This window comes from Carassius gibelio, chromosome A25, assembly GCF_023724105.1.
Source record: "Carassius gibelio isolate Cgi1373 ecotype wild population from Czech Republic chromosome A25, carGib1.2-hapl.c, whole genome shotgun sequence".
Lineage (NCBI taxonomy): Eukaryota > Metazoa > Chordata > Actinopteri > Cypriniformes > Cyprinidae > Carassius > Carassius gibelio.
In genome coordinates, this window is record NC_068395.1 from 470907 (window position 1) to 485906 (window position 15000).

At 37.0% G+C, this 15000-nt stretch overlaps 1 protein-coding gene across 3 annotated transcripts in view; it reads right to left on the reverse strand.

Moving 5' to 3' along the window:
- Nucleotides 1-15000, reverse strand: part of LOC127947224 (transmembrane protein 117) — a 23665-nt gene that overhangs the window by 4224 nt on the left and 4441 nt on the right. For all 3 annotated transcript variants that reach the window (XM_052544211.1, XM_052544210.1, XM_052544209.1), the window contains 3 exons: nt 5393-5525; nt 1756-1855; nt 159-256 (listed from right to left, as the gene is read on the reverse strand). In XM_052544211.1, coding sequence (XP_052400171.1) covers nt 159-256; nt 1756-1855; nt 5393-5525 — 331 coding nt within the window. The remainder of the gene's footprint in view (nt 1-158; nt 257-1755; nt 1856-5392; nt 5526-15000) is intronic.

A 15000-nucleotide genomic window follows, 5' to 3' on the forward strand; every position in this document is an offset into this window, starting at 1 on the left:
TAAACTTGCATCTTGTAAACGAAATCAAATTATTATAAATTGCATAATAATCTATAATATATATACTTAAAAAACAATAGTAATTTCATATTAAAACTGTCAATAGCCATACACCACTAAATGAAGTTCTGCACACACATCACACAGGAGTCTCTCACCAGAACAGAACGATGCGGTTGTGTCCCTGTCTCCAGAGCTGCCTGGGGGTCCGGCCCCAGTCTGGGTAATGAGTGTCCTGCAGCATCATGTCTGTTACCTGCACACACACACACACACACACACACACACACACACACATATAACTTCACTGTATATTTATTTACCTCATGCCATATTCAAAACATTTCATGCATCGTCTGTGTTTGTCAAGTGCACTACAGTTCTGCCCTATGGAGTGTGCACTAAGGTCACCCTGATGAAGATCTGATCCTTCACAAGAGAAAGACTGAAAGCTGTGAGGAACATGTGTGTGTGTGTGTGTGTGCTGACGTGTGTGTCAGGGAGAAAGACGCTCTGTCGAGTGTTTGTTTGCTGCGTGTCCTTCAGTGGACTTGGGAAAATAGAGATGATCACTAGAGATGAGTCCCTCAGTTTGAGTGACACCTGTCAGCTTGACCAGCACTCTTCTTTAATATACATTTTTCTATGTCATTTTGCAATTATTCACAGTATATATATATATATATATATATATATATATATATATATATATATATATATATATATACACAAGCACACGTTTTTTACATGTGTATAATAATTATGAATATATCAAAGCAGATAAACAAATAAAATACAACTTGTCATATTTTAGACACTTTTTTATTTAACTGCAATAAAAAGGTAGAGTCTTTATAATGTCAATATTTTATCTTTTAAGCAGATGTTTTATTATGACTTTTTATTTTTAAACAGTTTTTTATTTCAAATTAAAATTTTTGTGATTTAATGAATTATTATCCTTTCACAAACTCAGGAAAACCTGACCAAAATGTCTGTCTTTGAAAATAAAAAAGAATATCATATATACAAGGGCACCATTCAGAATAATTTATCATTTCATTATGCATATGTATAAAAAACCATTATATGTAAAATTATTTACTGTTTTGCTGCATCGTGACTCAATGCGACAGTAATTGCTTCCAGTGTAACCGAACATCATTGTAATCATGTTTTCATGTCTTATTATTTCACTGGGTGTAAAAGAGTTGTACCTGTAATGAGGATATTATTATTTCTAGTCTCAAGGTCATGATTTCTCATAAAACAATTTCATGCTGCTTTAAAGTTGCCAAAGTCAACACATTTATTTGAATACGCTCTTGGTGTTCTCTGGGAAACATTCATCAGTGAAGATGGTTCTAGATTAGAGATTCCATTATTGTTTGTCTACAATAATTCCTGAAGTGAGATTTTAACTTAATATTTCAATATTTTAACAAATTCATATGTTCTCGGTTCTCTGATTTCAGTTTATGGTTAATAAAATGCCACATTTGTGATACTGTAGATAACATTTTACCTTAAATGTATAAAATAATTATAATTATAGCATTATTTACATATTTTTTTAAATATTAAAATGTTTACTTTTTATGAACTAATGAATTAAAACAAAATGTAAATCTTTCTCCGTCAAGGTTTTCAAACGTTCTCATACAGAACGGCCACTTTTCGCTCTACAATCCAATTCTGAGCAATCAGTTCAGGCACAGAAAACCAGTTTTAAACAGGTTCTGGTTCGAGTCTCACCATCCACGCCGTCACAAAATCTCCCATCCATGTTCCCACAGCAACCATCTTCATAAAGATCTCGTTCCTGATTCCCATGTACTCCGTCACCATGTGAGGCCTGTAGAGACAGATGTACAGCGCTCAAATAACAAGCTTTTCTTAACATTTCCCCACATTGCCCACGTTAAAACTGGGTTTTTGGACATGGACCATTAAATTATCATATTTTTCACGTTTCCTAATAAGAATTTTTTCTTTTTTTTACTTTTAAAATTCTGGACATGTATTATGGTTTTCTAGATCATTTGCAGTTTAGCACAGTTTGCAGATCAGTTTATTTCGTTATTTTAGTTTAAGCTTATTAACGTTAGCGTTACAGAAAGGTCTGATTTACGCACTGTTACAGTCATTGTTTTGTTTTTTTTTAAACAATGACATTTGAGTTCATGATTTTAATGTTGCTGTTTCTTGTGGCAGACTAAATGAAGAGTAATGTTTCTTGTGGCAGACTGAAGAGTAATCCGGCAGAGTTTTATACTGAAACTTTCCGTCTGAAAGTCCTTCCTTGGTCTTATCCATATTTCTTTGCACGTTGAACACACAAGGCCACAACTGGAAATAAAAAAACTGCAACCGCGTTAATTGCGTTATTTTTTTTTAACGCGTTAAATATTTCAAATTAATCGAATGCGTTAACGCGCTAATTTTGACAGCACTAAAATTAATTAAAAACCTTTTTTTTGCAGATAATTATTTCAAATTATAAGTAACGAGAATGTTTTATGGTTTTAGTTAATAAACAGTAACAACCCTGATCATATAAAATAACTGGACTTCTTCATTAAGTACATGTAAACCCCGCCCCTTTCCCACAAACCACACCCCCTTTCTGGCAGAACTATTCCCTCTAACACCACATTTTCTGAAATAAATCTTCTAGAAAGCTTAAAAAGAAATGAAAATGGAATACATTTCCATTTTTCTCACTCTATTTACCACATCTCAACAGATTAATATTTTCTATTTTTCAACTACCATATAAATTCCCCATAAATAAGAATATTAGCCCCGCCCTACATTTATTATCATTAAATGTGATTAAAACACAAAGGCTAAATGCACCATCACTGTGTTATTTGCTCTTTAGGCTGGTTTCTGCTTGCAGTTTAAGAGCAGAACTGCAGCAACAGCGACAGACAGAAACACAGAATAAAGCAGCTGATTATTCAGAGGACTTAGCAAGTAAATGTTCTTCAAACACAAATGCCAGTGTAAATTATGCAGATTCTGTGGATCTCCCGAGGAAAACACATCCTGGACTAAAGGCAAGATTTGCCAATGTTTTATAAGCAACAGCGAGTGTTTGATTAGACAGCTACCACTTGATTTATGTACCAGCAGCTTGTAAAACAGCACTTAACATGATGATGCTGTTGGGCGGTGAGTCTGGCTGCTCACACACACACACACACACACACACACACACATGTTTGTTTTTGTGAAAAGTGGGGACATCCCATAGGTTGCTTTTTATTAAAAACATGAACCAATTGCAATCAATGCAAACTAATTCAGCACCTTGACTCGGGACAGCGCTCTTGTGACGTCAGACGTAAGAGGCAGCGAGCTAAGAGATTCCTAAGGGACACTTCGGGAACACACTTAAGAACATAAACAACTTTGGTAAGATATATCTTTCGAGGTCTTCTTAGAAAATAGTAAAGAATATGTACAATGTGTGTCATAATTCACCCTTAATGAAAGAGAAAAGCATATTTCAGGACCTTTACGACTCCGTCTCACCTCCAGATCTCATTACTGTAATGTGAAAAATGAAAAAGTAATTTATAAGTTATTAAAATAATAAAGCAGAAGGACATGTGCATGTGGGTGTTACAGTCTCACAGAGGAAGGTGAGGATAACCCACAACGAATAAAAGTCTTTAATAATCCATATAAAACTCAGGAAAGGAAATGACAACTAATAACCAACATCATCCTGAACAGAAAGAAGAGTTTTAATTAAGGAAAACAGGTGGAGGGAGTTAACTAATGATCACTAATGAGCACATGAGTCAAAAACCACAGAAACAAACAAGACCGGAGAAAAGGAGTCACAGAAAACTAAACCAGAACAGTGGGAACACTAAAACTGATTTGAGAGGAAGAAGAATGACTGACAGAATGATTTTATCACAGTATTTCAAAGATGAGAATATAAAAAAATGACAAAAACAACGGGTGGAAATGTCACGAAAAATCACAATACAAAAATAATTAAATATTGGTCCTAAAATAGGCTCCATTTTCATGTTTTTACTCTGATTGGGAAATGCAAAATGACATGTCTTTGAGCTTCACAGCAATACGACAGCACAAACTGCTCATGTGTCAAACACACACAGAATCTCTCTGAATACTGTAGTAACAGTCACCAGGGTAAACCACTGAAGAACAGGTGCGGTCCATAAACACTCGAGATCTGTTTCTGAGATCTGATGTTAGTTCTGAGAGTGAATCAGAGAGTGACACACGATGCTCTAACAGTGCTGTGTGCGTCTCTGGATGAGAGGTGTTCAGTCTCTCCTCTCTCAGCACAGAGCTCATAACCACACACACATGCTGTCAGAGACCCAGAGAGAGCTCGAGAGCTGAACAACAGCGCCACCTGCCTTCAGATCTCATTAACCCCACAGAAACACACACCTGAGGCTCTGAAGGACCACACTGCTCTCACTCCGTCTCCTCCTGTCTTCTGTCTCTGAGGGAGACTTTCATCCAGTCAAAACTTCTAGTGTGAAGGCTGACAGGTTTAGCATTCTGCTCTTGGAAACCCAGATTATGCAGCTTTGGATGAAATCTTTAATGATCTGGTTAGAAGATATTACTAAAAGTTTCTTTTCAAGTCACTTCAACCTCAGTCATTATTACAGCAGCGATGGAAAGTCTGTGAATAATGCCCTACTACGCTCTTCATTTCTTTGTTCATCAGAGTGTTTGATGATTTAATAAAACAACAAAGGTTTCTCACACTCACAGATGTATCAGTGTAGTCTTTGATCAGTCCAGCTGCGCTCACACACATTCATTCTGATGATGCTTTACTGGGCATCAACAGTTGGTGGGATTCCCATGCTCACCGCTGACCGCATTTAACCTGGAGACGACGTGTGGCCACATGATCGCCCAGTATTCAATCTCACTGAAAAATGGTGCAGGCGTTCTCCAAACAGTGGAGTGTAACGTGAAAGCATCGGCTGTGTTCAGAGCTCAGCATTAGATGGCGAATCGAACCGTAAGTGAAGCTGAGCCGCGTCTTGAGTCTTGAACTCTACGGTTAATATGTGGTCTGATTTATGAACAACTACGTCTCATTCGTTCAACTGAATCGCTCAGAAAGAATCATGATTCAGCTCCAAACACACTCAAAGAGTTGAATCTCGCAGTCATCTGTTTGAATCAATCAGTGGTTCTGGACTCGTTTACTATCATCTAATAGTCACGACCAATTACTGGGACTTTTTTTTAAAAGAATAGAAGAATCATTCATGGAATTCAAGATGCAGAAATCGTTAAACGTATGACTGCCATCATCCCGACTGAGAATAGCTGTGAAGAGGGAATAAAAGAAGAACTTTTCTTTGCTGTGTCTTACCGCATCCGTCCACTCATGAGCAGAATGAGGTTATAGATGTGAGAGAAGATGAAGAGCGAGAGAATGGTGCTGAAGAACATGGTCATCCAAGAGCCGTGGTCCTCACGAAACATCTTCAGACGCAGGACACGACCTGAGACACAAAGTGAAGCGACATTAAAACAAACCTGAGAACCTAGAACTTATTATATACTTACATATATTATTAATTTTTTTATTGATATTTTGAACTAACTTTTATTTCTATAAATTATAAATACTTTTTATTTTTAGAAATTGTGGCAAAAAAACAAATGGCAACATTGTTTTCTTTCAATAATATTTGTGATATTTTTAATGCACTAGAACACAGCAACAATCAAACCTTGTAAAGGCAGGGAAAATAAATGACATAAAATAATTAAATATTTTAGAGCTGCATGATAACAGTTAAATTCATAATCATGTTTATTTTGCTAAAACATTCTAATCATTATTATTAATCACAATTTAATTTTTTTTATATATTTCAACGGATTTATTGCACTTTCACATAAGGACAAATTATGACAACATCAAAAAGTGAAACAAAAATTTTAATGATGAATAAATATTTGCATTGCTTGAAATATTAGTAAATTAAATATGAGAATAACTTATTTCACCTAGTTGACAAGGCAACATTTATCATTTTAATTTAAATTGATGCGATGCACTAAAATAAACTAAAACTGAATAAAAAAAATTATAAATAAAAAAACATTTATAAAAAAAAAATGTACAATGAAAATGGAAAATATCAAAATAATAACATTCAAAATATTACTTAAAATTATAACAGTATCTCAATGATACTGAAATAACACAAGGACACTTTGATTCCTTTATCATTCACGAGCCATAATCTTCACATCTGCGTTTTTCACTCAGGTCAGAAATAAAGTTTGCATTTCTGTTATATGCTTCAATCATTTCAGGAAAGATTCAGTTTGTTCAGTTATCAGCGAATCATCAAGAAAACTCTCTCAAAGTGAATTATTTATTCCCAAAGTTTTCTGAAAGTTGCATCACGTCTTGGCCAGGCAGAAAATATTTGGTGTCAGTTAAAAATAGTTGTGCTGAATTAAAATACCCAAGTCTCTCACACACACCTCACAGTTAGTGTTTCCAGCACTGGTGTGTTTGTTCAGCAGCTGACGGTCAGCTTCTTCCCTGGATACTGACACTGTCCTGTCAGCGATTCATCTCTCCATTAGATCCACACCAGTCTGAATCAGCAGTAATATATCACACATATTGTGGCATTGAGAGCAAGCGTCCTGCTCATTAGAGCTGAACAATTCCCTCTGTCCCGCTAACCCTGTCAAACTCACTTTAACTAACAGTGGCTTCGAGAACAAGTCACCGTAATTATTCCTTTAGCAGCTTCCTCTAATTACCAATGAATGTTCACATAAGCATGCACACATTCAGTGCATTATGTGTTTTTGTCTTGTTTTCCAGTACAAATATCTAAACATTCTTAAATTAACATACATTTACTAAAGAAGCAAAATTACTTAAGATTTAAAATATTGTTTTCTGAAAAACAAGAAAACCCTGAAAAAAATAAAATAAAATAAATAATACTGTCAGTCGCAATTGAAAAGCTAATAAAAACAACTACAAAATAATATTCGTAATGAGTATTGTGTTGTTTTCTGCTTAAAAAATCTAAAAATTTCAAAGAAGCAACACTGCATAAGATCTTAACTAGGTTTTATTATAAACACATTTAGAAATATGTGAAAAATCATTGCCAGTGCATTAAGACAAAATACACATTTTAATATGTTATTGCAGCTTCTCAAGTAAATTTATCTAGTTTTATGATTTCCAGTTTTTTTTTACTGGAAAACAAATAGAATCAGATTCAGAAAGAGCTTTATTGCCAAGCACGTTTGCACATACAAGAAATTTGTTCTGTTGACACAAGCTTCCAGTACACAACAACAACACACAGAGACAACAATAACACACAGAGACAACAACAACAGAGACGACAACACACAGAGACAACAACACACAGAGACAACAACACACAAAGACAACAACACACAGAGACAACAACACACAAAGACAACAACACACAGAGACGACAACAGGGACAACAACACACAGAGACAACAACAACAGAGACACAAAAAACAGAGACAACAACAACAGAGACAACAACAACAGAGACAACAACACACAGAGACAACAACAACAGAGACGACAACACACAGAGACAACAACAACAGAGACGACAACACACAGAGACAACAACACACAGAGACAACAACACACAGAGACAACAACAACAGAGACAACAACACACAGAGACAACAACAACAGAGACAACAACACACAGAGACAACAACAACAGAGACAACAACACACAGAGACAACAACACACAGAGACAACAACAACAGAGACGACAACACACAGAGACAACAACAACAGAGACGACAACACACAGAGACAACAACACACAGAGACAACAACACACAAAGACAACAACACACAGAGACAACAACACACAAAGACAACAACACACAGAGACAACAACAACAGAGACAACAACACACAGAGACAACAACAACAGAGACAACAACACACAGAGACGACAACACACAGAGACAACAACACACAGAGACAACAACACACAAAGACAACAACACACAGAGACAACAACACACAAAGACAACAACACACAGAGACAACAACAGGGACAACAACACACAGAGACAACAACAACAGAGACACAAAAAACAGAGACAACAACAACAGAGACAACAACAACAGAGACAACAACACACAGAGACAACAACAACAGAGACGACAACACACAGAGACAACAACAACAGAGACGACAACACACAGAGACAACAACACACAGAGACAACAACAGAGACAACAACAACAGGGACGACAACAACAGAGACAACAACACACAGAGACAACAACACACAGAGACAACAACAACAGAGACAACAACACACAGAGACAACAACACACAGAGACAACAACAACAGAGACAACAACAACAGAGACAACAACACACAGAGACAACAACAGAGACAACAACAACAGGGACGACAACAACAGAGACAACAACACACAGAGACAACAACACACAGAGACAACAACAACAGAGACAACAACAACAGAGACAACAACACACAGAGACAACAACAGAGACAACAACAACAGGGACGACAACAACAGAGACAACAACACACAGAGACGACAACAACAGAGACAACAACACACAGAGACAACAAGACACAGAGACAACAACAGAGACAACAACAACAGGGACGACAACAACAGAGACAACAACACACAGAGACGACAACAACAGAGACAACAACACACAGAGACGACAACACACAGAGACAACAACACACAGAGACAACAACAACAGAGACAACAACACACAGAGACGACAACAACAGAGACAACAACACACAGAGACAACAACAACAGAGACAACAACACACAGAGAAAACAACACACAGAGACAACAACAACAGAGACAACAACAGAGACAACTACAACAGGGACAACACACAGAGAAAACAACAACAGAGACAACAACACACAGAGACAACAACAACAGTGACGACAACACACAGAGACGACAACAACAGAGACGACAACACTCAGAGACAACAACAACAGAGACAACAACACACAGAGAAAACAACACACAGAGACAACAACAACAGAGACAACAACAGAGACAACTACAACAGGGACAACACACAGAGAAAACAACAACAGAGACAACAACACACAGAGACAACAACAGAGACAACTACAACAGGGACAACACACAGAGAAAACAACACACAGAGACAACAACAACAGAGACAACAACAACAGAGACAACAACACACAGAGACAACAACAACAGAGACAACAACACACAGAGACAACAACAACAGGGACAACAACACACAGAGACAACAACAACAGGGACAACAACACACAGAGACAACAACAACAGAGACAACAACACACATAGACAACAACAACAACAGGGACAACAACAACAGAGACAACACACAGAGACAACAACACACAGAGACAACAACAACAGAGACAACAACAACAGAGACAACAACACACAGAGACAACAACAACAGGGACGACAACAACAGGGACGACAACAACAGATAAGAAAAAAATAATGATATGTGAATTAAATAAACATACATAAACAGAAATAGACAAACATTTGTACCGTTGTGGTATATAGACAGAACGGAATAGAATTTACAAGGAATGTATTAAATTCCTTTAATACTAAATGTAGTATTAAAGGCTAGTATTATGATGCAATTTCAATTTTTCCTTTCTCTTTGGAGTGTTACAAGCTCTTGGTGCTTGATGAAGATCTGTAAAGTTTCAAAGACTAAAGTCCCAAGTCCAAAGAGATATTCTTTACCAAAGTTAAGACTCTGCCACTCCCCTAAAACACCTCGTTTAAACACGCCCCCACATGTCTACATCACTGTGAGGGAAGATTTGCATAACACCACCCAGATGTTCACACAGAGAAAGAAGGTGTGGTTTCAGTAACACAGTTAGTGTTGAAGCACTCATGTAAGAGAGATGTGTTTGTATCTAGGAGAAAGAAAAAGCACTTTATTTGTTCTTTCAAAAGTAGATGCATTTAGGAATCTTTAAAATTACTTACAACAGAACAGTAACGCATTTTATGGACGACCGGTTCGTGAACCTAGGAGAGGAGGTCATTCTGGCTTTCCTACGACAATCTGGCGCTTCTGAATCGGCTACTGGAATGATGTTTTCTCATTAGTTTACGTATTTGTTATTGTCTGTTCAAATGCAGAGTTTTGTCTGTCTTAATCATCCGTGGCTTGTGTTCTGCAAACACATACGAGCTTCATCACTGTGTCTGTCACATCACTCTGTTCCTCTTTCATCTTGAACTGATGGGAAAACTAAGGATATTATTAACTGTCTTTAAATTTATTTTGAAAGATGAAGCTGACGAGAGCTCATGATGATCGGCCAATCACAATGCACTGGGGTCAGTTAGCCAATCAGAGCAGACTGTGCTTGTCAGAAGGAGGGACTTTTTGTAGAAAACAACATGTTTGAGAGAGGCGGGGCATAGAGGACCTACAATAATGTACAGTATTTGAAAAATTATGTGTTTTTTGAACATTAAAGCATGTCAACATATTCTGTTACACCAAATACACAAAATAATGATCTTTAAAAAAGCATCATATGACCCCTTTGAGTAAATAAAAGTGGTATTGTACAATTTTTCTTTGAAGAGTAGAGGAGAACATTTAACTGTTCATGAGCTAGATTGCCTAGGGAAAGAAAAAGAAGAAGAAAAAACAAATTAAAAAATTATAAATTATTAAGAAGGCACTTGCACTTGCAATGAAAAAATAATACACATTACAATTCAGTGCAACTTCTCTCATGTTCTTAATGCTGCAAGTAACAAACGCAAGTACATATTTATAACAAACATTATGATTTTCAGGCTGAATTCACTGCAGTATTCTGGTGGAAATGCATGAAAATTATAAACTGTGTTAGCTTTCATAAATGGTGTGTATAATGTATGTAGTGTGTACAGCATGTAGACTGCAGAATAAGTGTTCATTAATGGTCAGTAGTATATAGTATGTAGCACGTAGTGTGTAGTGGACATTATAGTAATATATATACGACATTATAGTTATAGTTATATTAATTTATTGACAAAAAATGCACATTTCTCCCAAAGACAAGAAGAAAAATCCTCTTTTTCCATTTTAAAATATTGCAGAGATTTAAAGTGCATTGATAAAGAACAATCTGTATAAGCACATATATCACAGCAGCATCAGCTGACACTGAGGAAATGAAGATGGACTTGAGATTTCTCTGAAGATATGAGCTGTGATATGAGTGAAACCCAGAGAGATGTTTAAAACACGCAAACCCATCATAGCGAACAGTCAGAAACACGATTCAGCTTTATAGAGCCGTTCAGCACAATGCCTCACAAATGTTTCTGAATGCTTTCATTTGCAAAGAGACGCTCAACCTGAAATAATGATGATGTCCACCGGATGAAACGGCCATTCCTGATTTTCTGAAGGTAATGTCTACATATTCGTGCCAATCAGAAACGCAGCATGACGGGTCACATCACTGACATTACTAGAGTTCAGATAAAACTGCAGACAGATTCTCCAGCATCAGTGTCGTGATCAACCTCTGAAATAACATATTAGTGACATGAAACCCCCGCGAGGATCCATCAGCATCAAACTCACACCTCATTTGGCCCACGTTCCCAACTCAACCCTTCTGCTTAACCTCCTGAGCCCGTTATCTAACCGTCTGTCTCCATGGCAACCATGAGGATGAGTGATAAACCTTTGTAAAGTGCTGACAAGGTCTCGTAACCTGGGACGAATGGGCCAGATGATTTATGATGCACTTCTCATTTTATTCCCTGACATAAGGAAAATGTGTACTTTAGAGGAGTGTTTTATGATAATTATTTATGAGCTCATATTCTGAAAGTTAATTTGAAGTGCTGTGTTTACAATGTATTGTGTGTGGAGTTTATGAATTTCTTTACTTTTAAGATTGATGTTATGAAAGACAAAATTGCAACCATTCAGCCGTCAGCTACAGTATCACATCAGACAGTGCACTATAGATCCCCTGAGGAACAGTTCCACTCATTCTCTACTATAGGAGAGGAAGAACTGTATAAACTTGTTAAATCATCTAAACCAACAACACGCATGTTAGACCCTATACCATCTAAGCTCTTAAAAGAGGTGCTTCCAGAAGTCATAGATCCTCTTCTGACTATTATTAATTCCTCATTGTCATTAGGATATGTCCCCAAAACCTTCAAACTGGCTGTTATTAAGCCTCTCATAAAAAAGCCACAACTTGACCCCAGAGAACTAGTTAATTATAGACCAATCTCGAATCTCCCTTTTCTGTCCAAGATACTAGAAAAGGTGGTATCCTCACAATTATATTCCTTCTTAGAGAAAAATGGTTTATGTGAGGATTTCCAGTCAGGATTTAGACCGTATCATAGTACTGAAACTGCGCTCCTTAGAGTTACAAATGATCTGCTCTAATCATCTGATCGTGGGTGTATCTCTCTATTAGTTTTATTGGATCTTAGTGCTGCGTTTGACACAACTGACCACAACATTCTTCTGCATAGACTTGAACACTTTGTTGGCATCAGTGGAAGTGCATTAGCATGGTTTAAATCGTACTTATATGATCGCCATCAGTTCGTAGCAGTGAATGAAGATGTATCATATCGATCACAAGTGCAGTATGGAGTACCTCAAGGCTCAGTACTAGGGCCGCTACTCTTCACGCTTTATATGTTACCCTTGGGAGATATCATCAGGAAACATGGTGTTAGCTTTCACTGTTGAGCTGATGATACTCAGTTCTATATTTCTTCACAGCCTGCCTAAACATACAAATTTGCAAAACTAACAGAATTCATAGCTGATATAAAAAAACTAGATGACTATTCATTTCCTACAGCTAAATTCAGAAATGAGGACTTCACGTGTGGCGGATGTGCTGCTGTGGAGCTATGGGTGTGCCGTGTTGCATTTTGGTGCAATATGGACATGAGACATGTTCAGAGTTAATAATCTTTTAATAAACTACAGAACACTGCGAACCGGAAGCGGCGTGCCTCACGCATGCAACGCTTATATGTTCCTAGTGTCACACTACATAAGTGATACAAAACAAACACGTTTGTTAAGAGCAATACTTTTAATTTAGACAAGTTATTATTAGGCTGGGCTGTTATGCTTTTTGTCCTCTCTTCCAGATGAATTGAATCATGATGACGTTCACTCATGGGCGATTCATATTTACGAGTGAATGAGAATCGTTTCACAGGGGATGTCAGGTGTTCAAGAAGAAAATAAAAAAAAAGAATATTCAAATCTCGATTCGAAACTGTTTACATCAAATGTCAACCCACCGAACAAATATTCAAATAATCTAATATTCTGGTCCAGCCCTACTAATTATTTATAAAGCCCTGAATGGTTTAGCACCTCAGTACTTGAGCAAGTTCTTATCGTATTACAGTCCTTCATATCCACTGCGTTCTCAAAACTCAGGCAATTTGATAATACCTAGAATATCAAAATCAACTGCGGGCGGCAGATCCTTTTCCTATTTGGCTCCTAAACTCTGGAATAACCTACCTAACATTGTTCGGGAGGCAGACACACTCCTGCAGTTTAAATCTAGATTAAAGACCCATCTCTTTAACCTGGCTTACACATAACATACTAATATGCTTTTAATATCCAAATCCGTTAAAGGATTTTTAGGCTGCATTAATTAGGTAAGTGTAATGTAGTGCACAGCATGTAGATTACAGAATATATTAGTGCTATATAATATACCAGAGTTCATAAATAGTGTGTAGAATATAGTGTAGTGTGCATTGTGGATGTGCAGTAGTGAGTGTGTGGTGTGTGCAGTCTTTAGTGTGTAGTATGCAGTGGTCTGTTGAATCAGGGGTGGGATAACTCTCTATTGATACGTGTTTAATGCTATTCAGCTTCAGCTTCTCGTGGCAGAGACAATAAAAGATGATTACTGACCATCTCGCACACTACTGAGGGAGGGTTTCTCAGGTCATTAAGACACAAATACTAACATACACTTCTCAACAGCACACTACCATATACAGTCGACATGTATTCTGTACACTATATTTTCTGTAAGTATGGAACAACTACATATGCAAAAAAGAGTTGCTGTAAAGAGTAGTAAGCAATGTTTGATGTATTATGTGTTCAGACTGACAGATCAGTGGGAAATGCCAAATACAGAATCATGAAAAAAGGCAAATGTAATTGATAAAAGATAGGAATGAAGAATTTCAGTTTAAGTTATCTTAGTACATCAGGTTCAATTAAATTAAAATGAGAAATTTTACTTCTAAAAATAAAACATTAAAAAATGAAACAAGTGTTTTGTATATTAATCTCTTCAGATGTCAATATTTCACCTTTAATGGGTTTGACTATATATTTGATCTATTTTCACTGGTGTGTAGGAGCTTCCCAGCAGCACTGAAGGAGTCTGGTCCTGAGAGACGTCGCCCTCTGCTGGAGCAGCACAGCTTCAGAGAACTGATCTGAGAGAAGCTGACACACACACACACACACACACACACACACACACACACTCACACACACACACACACACACTCTCTCTGACTGATGATACGCAGATGTCTCGGTCTGTCAATACAGTTCCTCTGTTCGTCAGTCACCCTGAACAGTGAAGATCCACACATAACTAACACACCACAGCTGCTCAGAAACTCCAGAGAAACATTTAAACTAGCTCAGATACACACCAGCTCCTCTGAAATGCTACTTTGTGACACAACAAGCTGCTAATAATGATTCTGGAGATATCATGATTTATCGTCAAACTAGTAATCTGAACATTGAATAAAGTCAGGTTCAAAATTGTCTCTAATTTTATTGACATATTAGTTTTAAAGCTTTTTACAGAGGAGAATCTATTCTTATCACTC